The 10429-nt window shown below is 40.3% G+C and overlaps 2 protein-coding genes across 2 annotated transcripts in view; one reads left to right on the top strand and one right to left on the bottom strand.

The window, feature by feature from the left end:
- Positions 1-3556: 3556 nt before the first annotated feature.
- On the bottom strand, positions 3557-9090 carry tlr22 (toll-like receptor 22). The gene is made up of 2 exons (XM_035393916.1): positions 9059-9090; positions 3557-7120 (listed from the first exon to the last, which is right to left on the bottom strand). The coding sequence occupies exon 2, from the start codon at positions 7097-7099 to the stop codon at positions 4214-4216; it is 2886 nt and encodes a 961-aa protein (XP_035249807.1). The 5' UTR covers positions 7100-7120; positions 9059-9090; the 3' UTR covers positions 3557-4213.
- Positions 7362-10429, top strand: part of LOC118214203 (radixin-like) — a 39250-nt gene continuing 36182 nt past the window's right edge. The window contains exon 1 of the mRNA XM_035393917.1: positions 7362-8029. The gene's annotated coding sequence lies outside the window, so the exon portion shown is untranslated. The remainder of the gene's footprint in view (positions 8030-10429) is intronic.

Here is a 10429-nt window from a genome sequence, read left to right as displayed (position 1 = left end):
GTTCAATAAATAAATAAATAAATATACATACATACATACACACACACACACGTGTGTGTGTAATCAATATGTAAAGTTTAAAGAATTAATGTTCTCATTAGCCTAATTCTGCAGTCATGCTGAAAAATTGTATTGGACTCCCATTAAGTGTAAGGCTCAATAGTGCCATTTGTTATTATTTATTAGGGGCATAGAAGACCCTTATAAAGGATAGCAAGTCTTAACAGAGTAGCTGCTATATGTCTCAAACAGTATACTCTCAAACTGTGTGCTTCCAAACCAAACCACCTTCACTATCGAGCACATTCAATATCTTAAAACTTTCAGTGAACCCCAAAAAATCATTACTTAATTCTAGCACTGTACAGCATTATACACATCGGCACTTGTAGCATATCTCTGGCAGTTACACAAGACAGTAGACAAACATCAATTGAAGAATGAGACCATGCAACAGTAATCAGAAGCAGGGCAGAAATTGAAAGCAGGAGCATATTCAGTTACATAGTCATGAATTACATGTTTGTAGTCACCATTTGAAAGTAATTTGTCAAGTTTGAGATTGTTTTGCAGATTGTTCCAACTACAAGGTGCAAAATATCTGAAACCCAACTTTCCAAATTCAGTTTGTATATTTGTCAAATACTGTGTGATATCGTTGTGATCTCCACTAAAATGCCAGAAAATATGAATTTCTGGTGATATTTAGGCTATATCTTGGGTTGGATAGTACAGGGAGAAGGTGGGGCTGTAGACATGTTGGAATGATCTTGTGTATTTAGATGCGTGTGAATCGTCCAAAAAAAACATGGGGCTTAACGGATGAATAGTAATGGTCCAGGGAGAAGGTGGGGTTTTAGAAACCGATCAGTTATCCAGGCAAAGTTGTCCACCCACCTTCAGTCTGATACGTACGTGCCCATGCAACCTCACAACCTGGTCCAGCTGATTTACTGTCAGAGGAATGAGGGAGGTCGTCTAGAGCAGCTCCGCACTTTGCAGAACAGAGGTCATCCAGAAACGACACAATCCTAAAAATGGTTCTGTCTCAAAAAAAAAAAAAAAATATATATATATTCTGCTGTGAGAAAGCCATTAAAAGAATTGAAGAACACATTTTTCAACTGCTGGCTGTGGAACGGACATCCTGAGGGTTCATTCTGTGGCTTTGAAGCGTAAATGTGCATAACCAACAGAAGTCTTCTGTGCTTCTGTACCTTTGACATTTTACAACCTTGCGCCCCTGAGGTACTGGAACAGCTGTTGACAGCCGTTCTGAAAGTTAATTTGAAATACTTTGCATTATTTCTTTGTAAAATCTGAGCGTAAACACAGCTACTGGCAAATTCCTAAAAACAGAAAAGGGAAGATTGATGCATACAGCCATCACAACGGGATGACTTTCATAATGAAGAGAATGAATGTGAACTTTGTCTTTGTCTATGAAGTAAGTCACGGGTCTTAAAAGTTTAACCAGAGAGTAATTTTTTTTTTTTTCTTGCAAAATTTTCCTCTGCATTTGATGTTCCGTTCCTGTGTGTTCAGGAGAAAGCATCGCCGAATGGTGCTGCATTCCTAGTGAGTCGGCTGGCACCTTGTGGTGGTTGATGGACGGCATCAGTGATATTAAATGAACGCGAGTCCCTCACAGGCAGTGGGGGAATGCACTTCCTGTCACGCTTCTCTCCTCTCACGTGGCTGTGTTTCGTGGGACTTGATGTTTACTCTGGGTCGAAATTGCAAACATTGAAGAGAAAATAATTGAATGGGGGATGAGATCAAAGGCAGCAATAAAATTGCTTTGGCAGCTCTCACTACCAACATTACCAACCCCTCACCCCCGTCACCCCCACCACCCCCACCGCCTGTGTAGAATTGGATCTTAATACCACTTGTCACCAAGGAAGTATTAGTTTGAATATTGAGGACCAACTTGGAAGAGTCAGGGCTCTACTGCGCTCCCATTTTAGGAGCATTTGCTTTTGAAAATTGATGTGTGCTAACTGAAAAATAATTTAGGAGCGCATCTACTTATTGAGATGCATCAGCATGCTCCCAAAGTTTTTCAGCTTAGGAGCACATGTGTTCCTTGGCAGAAATGTTATGGTTGGGCTCTGAAAGTGTAAGGCAATCGGCTGCAATGCCCAGTTTGTGAACTGGGAGGTGGAGGAGGGCTGCAGTAGTCCAGGGTGGACAATGTAAAAGGGATGGAGTTGGCGTAGTGGCTGGGTGTACAGAGAGCACTGAATCACAGGAGTTGCAGCAAATCATTCCCGCTTTGATCGGAGAGGAACCGGTTACAAGGATTGCTTGGAAGGGGTAGGTTAGGGTAGTGTCCACAAAGAGGTTCATGGTGGTACTCATGCAGGGATGTGTGTCCAGACACAAAAGCAGCTTTCACTTAGGTCCTGTTCCACTGAAAGGTAAAGGGGAAACATTTCACTTCACCTCTGAGCTGATGCCCCTGCCCCCCCCCCCCCCCCCCCCCCCCCCCCCCGCCATGAGCTGGGGAGTCAGAACAAATGCTTCATTATATTCCATGGACAGCTTTGAGCATAACCCCAACCCCCAACCCTGCCCCCCACCACAAATTTAATTGTTAAGGGCTTTTGCGCCATGCTGGTTTAGTAATAACAATAATAACGGGTCACTCAAAACACAAGCTGACGGAATGTACACAAATCTGATAAACTCAATTCCGGGGTGATGCTCTTTCAGGGGTCTGGAGTTCAAACTAATCATTTTTTTGAAGCTCTTGGACAATGAAACGTGAGATGGAATAGAAATGTAAACTAGGAATCCCTGCAGGACCTTCCCTGACAGATTTCCTCTGTGGAGTGGCTGCCCCCTACTGGCTGTTTTGAACATAACCTTTACAATCCAAATAAATACAGCTGGTACAAACATATTTCAGCCAGCTGCAACGTTTTATCAAGTGATCCATGTTTGAGATACTTCAGTCATGTCTGCCAGATATTCCCTGTAGTGATTCAAATTGTGACTGAGCTGAGCTGTCAGTCAGTACCTAGAAGACTTGCAATAACACTTGCCATTTTATATATTCAATTATATATTATTGAAAAACTATTTTAAAGTATTGACTGCTCACTGAATTATGATATATTACTGAATAGTAATAGAATTGTTGCGCCCATTACACATTATACATACCTGAAAATCACTGGGGATTTTGCTCAAGGAGACATTAGAACTGGACCACTGAATAGGACGGAGTGTAGCACAGTGGGTAAGGAACTGGGCTTGTAACCGAAAGGTCCCGGGTAAGGACACTGCCGTTGTACCCTTGAGCAAGGTACTTAACCAGAATTGCTTCAGTATATATCCAGCTGTATAAATGGATACAATGTAAAATGCTATGTAAAAGTTGTGTAAGTCGCTCTGGATAAGAGCGTCTGCTAAATGCCTATAATGTAATAATGAGACATCCCACGCTGGTTGTGCAAACTAAGTAATTTTGATTTTGATAAATTGTTATTGAGAACAATTTGTTGTTTTTTATTTTGTATTTTAATTAGTATTCCGCTTTTTGGTGTGAGCAAAACAATTTTAAGTAATTTGAAGAGTTAATTCAACAGAAGCATATACAAAAAGCATAGCAAATCCATCCCAAATATTAGTTCAGCACCTGCACATATATATACCTGCCATTAACATGTAAGGATTGAAATGAGGGTGGGATAAGCTTGCTAGCGTGTTACAATGTGACCAGTGTGATTTGGCATCTTGTGATTAGAGAAAAAATTCAAGAATATTTGTCTTGTCAAAGTTACCTTATTTGTAGACCTGAAAATGGGGGGACTCTACACAAAAAATGGTAAAACATTACACATGTAAATAAACCAAATACAATGAAATAAAACCTGATTGTTCTTTTGTCTCATATTCATCTTTTGATATCAAATCCAAATGCCTTTATAGCAAAAAATAACTAATTTCACTGTACAATTAACATAGTTTTGGAGTGCACTAAGCATTTTAAGTAGGAACTGCATTGAACATGAAAGTACATCCCAGTTCTTGTTCTTTGGTTTCAGTCAAATAAATATATGACACCCACGACTTGCATGACGAACACCCAGATGTATAACTGACATGAGAAAAACTTACTAAAATGAGAAATTCATAATCGTCTATATAATTTAAAAAAAAGAAATTTAATTGGAGTGTGTGGAATCTGTCTTGTAATACAGCCTTAATTCTCAAGCCCAGATAGAATTGGGTTTTCCTGGTCAGGTCCTTCCTTAGTCTCCAGGGCAACTCTGAGTTTCTGCCAAAAGACCATGGTGTTCTGTCCTGGTTTTGGCCAGCTCAGGTAGGTGTGCTTCTTCACCAGCTTCCTCATCCTGTGGTAGGGGGAGAGCTGGTTGTGTGGAATCTTCTCCAGGAACACCAGGACCAGGACGTCCTTCTTCTCATCAAAGAGCCGGAAGCTGGCCACCTGGATCTCTCTGGAGCACCACTCACTCTCCAGGTAGTGGCGGCTGATCAGGCAGATGGTCTTGCGGCTGCTGTAGATGCTGTCTACGATGTTGTCCAGGATAGGCTTTCCTGGCTCAAAGTCCCGATGGTGTAGGCAGAGTTTCCAACCCTGTTTGTTCTCCAGCTCGGGCAAAAGTTCCTCGAGAACCCATGGCTCATCCCGAGCATTGTAGGAGATGAAGGCATCGTACTTGAAGTCCTGTGGCCCCTTTGCCGTTTTCTTCTGTCTGTCATAGAGGAAGGCAAGGAAGAGGTAGTAGCCATAGATCACTTGCCAGCGCAAGAAGTGGTAGCAGATTGAGCCCAGCAGGGTCAACACAACCAGAATGGTGGTGGAGATGAAGTAGAAGAATCCTATGTCCACATTGCATGATTCAGTGTTCAGGTCCAGCAACTTGTATCCCCTCAGGTCAGCAGGGTAGTTGCAGGTGAAGCTTCCGGCATCAACAACCTGGGTGTGATTGTTGTCGTGTGCCCATTGGATGAACCAAGCATTGTTGCAGTCACAGGTGAAGGTGTTCTCCTCCATGCTGAGGTAAGTGAGGGCAGGGAGAGAAAGAATCAGCGTCTCATTAATGACTGCCAGCTCGTTTTGCTTCACCTGTAGGGACTGGAGCCTGGAGAGGTTAGCATGGTCCAGGAAGTCCAGGGATTGTAAGCGGGCTTTAGTTATGATCAGCATGGTGAGCTCTGGAATGTTCCAGAACACTTGAGGGGTGAGAGCAGTAAAAACATTCTTACTAATGTCCAGGTATGACAGGTGTGGGGTGTGACTGAAAGTATCTGGGTGCAGAAGTTCAGTGTTTGTATTTCCAGCCTGGAGTTTACGCAGAGAGGTCAGGCCCTTCAGAAGGTTGGGTGGCAGATTGCGTAGTCCTTTATGACCTTGGCTGTTGATGGCCAGTACTGTCAGAGACTTGAGCAGAGAGAATGGGGGGTGTTCTAATTCTTGTTGAGTGTCATATGATATATAATTTGAGGATAAAAACAGCATTTCTAAGTTGGACAACCCTGCAAAGATATTTATGGAATTAATTGTAACCTCAGTGATCTTGTTTGATTTGAGATCTAACTGTTTCAGATTGGCTAGCTTTGAAAAAGCCTCATTTTCGATCATGGTAATTTGATTGTCAACAAGATCCAAGTATATGAGAGAACATAAGCTTTCAAAGTCTGCTTTTCTGATCGAACTCAGTTTATTATTTCTCAGTTCCAAGTGTTGCAGTTTCTGTAGGCCACTGAAAACACCTGTGATGCTCAATAATTTGTTGGTCCCCAACTTCAGCGTCTGAAGACTTGGCAAGTCTTTGAATACACAGGGGCTGAGATCTGATATGTGATTATGAAACAGGTGGAGATCGCTCAGCTGTCTCAGGTGAGCAAAGTCAGAACAACTGATATTACAGATTCTATTGAAGCTGAGGTCCACCATCTCAAGGGCAGGGAGATGTCGGATAGCACTCGGGACTACAGTCATTTTGTTGTGGCCAAGACGCAGGTTTTTTACCTGCTCAAGAGGTTTGAATGCGAGCTCTGACACATGACTGATCTTGTTACTGGTTACATCCATCTCGTTCACAAATGAACAGGACAAAAATAAATGGTCATCAAGAGAAGTGATGTTGTTTGATTTGAGGCGAATGACTCTTACAGTGGGGATCTGACAGGCTTCATTCACGAGCGTTTTGATGTTAAGCGTCATTTCATACATCCTCAGATTGTTCAATGAGGCACTGAGGCTACTAAATACTTTGGCCATTTCTGCCTCGGAGATGTGAATCCCGCTCAGGTTGAGTCTGTTTACACTGCGTAAAAATGACTTGTCCTGCACATCCCACTTCAGACTGGCATTGCCACCGAGGTAAGAGATGTCTAAGGTCTCAAGATGAGGGAGAATATCTTCTGTTATCTGGAATATTTCTAGTGGAGTCCAGGATAAATCCAACAGTTTTATTCCCAGGGATGTATTTGAGATGTCGTTGGATTTAAAAGTAGAAAAGTTGTTCTTTCCAATGTACAAATTCTGCAATGCAGGCAGTTTCATGATAGGTAGAATCTGTTTTATATGCTGAAGCCTGTTGGTACTCAAGTTCACAGTGTTTATATTGGTGAGTAAAGAAAAGACTGATGAATTAATCCTACTGATTAAGTTACTATCCAGTCGTATTATTAGGAGGTTGAAAAGGCCATGAAAGATGCCGTTTGAGATAGCAGTTAGGCGGTTCTGAGCAAGATTCAGCTCACGCAAGGTGATCAAGTCTTTGAAGGCACTCTTTTCCACATGCCAGATCCGATTGTGAGAGACATTTAAATATTTAAGATTTGTGAGGAGTTTGAAATCCCCCACCTTGATTTGCGAAATGAAATTGAAGGACACGTCCAAAGCCTCCACTTCAGATGGTATGTCTGAGGGAACATTGTAGAAATTCTGCTTCTGACACTGCACTCTGTGTCTGTTGGTGCCATTTTGAGATCGATAAGCAGTGCAGTTGTTTAGATAGTATCCTGTTGTTAGTTCATTCGGTAGCCAGCAATGCCAGAGGAAGCATGCCAACACCAGAGAAGACCAGACAGGCTGGTCCCCATTTCTCCTTTCCATGTCTCCTCTTCTACTGATGAACTAAAAAAAAAAAAAACATCATGTCAAAACATTTATTTCAGCCAGCATAACATACATATGGATAACATAACATTCAATATAATGTAATGTAATCAATCAATTTTATTTGTATAGCACTTTTAACAAAGGAGCTTTGTCACAAAGCAGCTTTACAGAGAACCAGCCCCTAAAGAGTAAGCCTAGGGCAACAGTGGCACGGAAAAACTTCCTGACTGATAACAGGAAGAAACCTTGAGCAGAACCGGACTCAAAGGGGGAACCCATCTGCCACAGGCAATGTAATGTAACATGACATGGCATGACATAATGATTGGAACAGGCTATTCAGCCTAACGATGCTCACCATTTTCCTACTGCTAAATTGTACCTACTGCTCTGTTTACCTACAAACTAGATAGTATCTTGCCAGGGCCGGCCCGTGGCATAAACGCTCTATGCGGTTGTTTAGGGCCACACGATCCAATGTTTATCTAAGGTAAATAAATCTCTTGTAGTTCACTTTGTTAATCTCTTTTCTGAATTGAAACGCATAAATCAAATTGCCCCAATTAGTAACCTCCTTTCTGGTAAAATTCTCTTCAAATAACAATATCATTACAAAGCTATGCTCCTTTATTCTTCATGCACTTAACCTGCTCCTTACTTTTCCTATTGCAGTATTGAAAAGAAAAAAGTTGCATGGTGCTAGATCAGGTGAATAGGGAGGGTGGTCAAGTACTTTTCCCTAAAATCAAGTCTGTACTCAAGGGAACCCGTTTCGAGTCTGTTCCAGAAGTGAAGAAGAAAACGACGGAGCTTCTGAGACAACTAACAGAAGACCTACTGCACTGCTTTGATCAGTGGAAGACCAGAATGCAGCGGTGTGTAATTGCAGAAGGGGAATATATTGAAGGGGAAAGGAATTGAAATGTAAGTTTTCTTCATTAAAATTGAATTACAGTATTAGTCTCATTATTTAATAGCCACACCTCGTATGTAGCTTTATTCATCCACTGGGGAGACTGCTTTTTCAACTTACTTTTCTGTACCTTGAGAATTAATTTACATTGTGCATCAACAATAACCCTTTTGAACTGGTCCCACTTTTCATTCACAGTCTTAGAAGAAGTTACACCCAGTCTATATTACTTAAATATGTTTGTATCTTTTTAAAGTTGGCACTTCGAAAATTAAAACTTTGAGGAGGCCCTTAATTCACGAAAATATATCACAGCTAACTGCAGAATGCTAACTTTTTCCAAGTGGTTTCACTACTTCTATACTGCAGATTCTGTCAGGACCATTACATAGCATGAGATTCACAATTGATTTCCCTCTTGTAGGCTAATTGACATATTGTGCCAAAAATGGTCATATGTTACCAAATGCATTTTATTGCGGCTTAAAGTACCATTCTCAAACTCTGATATGTATTGTGTAATATCATGCAAACCAGGGCCTGATCTAGAGGGGGAGGGCATGCGGAGGCATTGCCAAATTTTTCAATTCTGTAATGCTGACCAGTACACACAAAGGCTTGATTATATGACACAGTCTCCTATAAAAAGGGAAGCTAGACAATTTTTTTCCCTTAGCTGATAGTGTTTTTTTGTGTCAGCTCAATACTATAATGAAGCTTTGCTATCCTTCAGTATGTTCTTAAGGGAATGCAGGAACACTATTTGGACCTGGTATTGATTTCATTGTAAAACTCCTATATGCATGCCCTTTACTGTACAGAAATAACTCAGGAAGTACTTGTCTTTTCAGTCTTTAGGCTCACAGCAAGCTAGCTTTCGGGTTTATGTACCCTTTACAACCATATAAAACTTAAATAACAAAAAATGTCATTCACAGTGAGTCCCTGAAACCACATTCAAGAAGCATTCATTCAGGTAACCAAACATTTGCTTATACAAAGTACTTAAATTTACTGAACAAGAAGACCGTTGTACTCACCAGCCTTTAGTCTCAAAGGAAGTAAAAGGCCCCTCCCAGCTGTCATAAGGAGGAACTAATGGCTGCGTATGACTTTAAGATTGAGGAAAAAAGCACCAAATCACTATTACTGTGCAATCACTTTTACTATGCTATTTTATCTAAGAAAAATAAATTGATTAAAAAAAACAGGAAACTTGTACTCTTTATACTTTTACTAATACTAACACAATTGCTCAAAGAAAAATATATTGTTGAAGAAGTACTATTTTTTGCACTGAAGATGTATGTCCCAATTATTCACACCCATAATAATTTTAAATAATCCATGCGTCACCAAGGAAATCTCTCAGTAGGAACAAGAAAAATGTTGTGGACATTTACAAATCAAGGCAAGGCATTAGTTGCAAAACAATTAGGAAACTAAAGATACCGCATTCCTCTGTCAGGCCAGTAATTCTGTTTGCTGTAAGCAGAATTGGAATTTTAACGTTTCTGTTCTTTTGTTCCACCGCAACATAATGTTCCTGAACTAGGTTTGAAAGGGAAAAAAAAAACGGTTCATTTTGTTCCTATTCTCAAAATTGAAACCAGCCTAGCAGCCTGTCTCAAAACCTATTTGTGAAAATAATAATGAACACGGGTGAGGTGAACAGTTATTTTTTAGTTGTGCAGCAGTCATTCTGAGATAACACATGGCTTTTGACTGCCTACATGTAGCCCCCCACCCCATCACCACCCACCTTGTTTAGAACGAGAAACCTATGGATGATGAAAAACAGTGGGCAGACAATATTGCACTTCATTAGCACTTAATAACTAGGCATGGCTAATACCACATTTCTTGATACAGATGGATAGGGAATCATGTTTGCATTACAACCATGGTAAAATAAATGAATATAAATGAGTTACCTGCCTTTTGTTAATATTTAATCATTTTCACAGACTATATATATATATACACACACACACACACACACACACATATATATATATATATATATATATATATATATATACACACACACATATATAATGTTATCTATCTTTGGTCCAAAAACATGTCATTTTACAATTTGTAAATGATAAAAGGCTTGAAATATGATATCAGAGGGTTCACTTGAAATGACTGGCTCCTTCAGTGGTTGAAATTTTTCCCATTTCTGTGATAAGATTTAGGTATTTAAGACCTTTAAGTCTTATTCCCCTACAATGGCTGACCTTCATCCCTGGTCCATTAATTCTTCTAATCACCTGCTGTTACATCTAATCTCCTTATTTCCTTAACCCAAACAAGAACCCCTAATTTGACTTTAATTAGTGAAGGTTTTACCATTTGGTGAAACGTTTAAAAAATGGTTGGTGTCTATTCTTAATGACACAGAATAC

Source organism: Anguilla anguilla, chromosome 15 (assembly GCF_013347855.1).
Source record: "Anguilla anguilla isolate fAngAng1 chromosome 15, fAngAng1.pri, whole genome shotgun sequence".
NCBI classification, from domain to species: Eukaryota; Metazoa; Chordata; class Actinopteri; order Anguilliformes; family Anguillidae; genus Anguilla; species Anguilla anguilla.
Note: the sequence above shows the minus strand (reverse complement) of the source record. Positions and strands in the feature narration are given on the sequence as shown.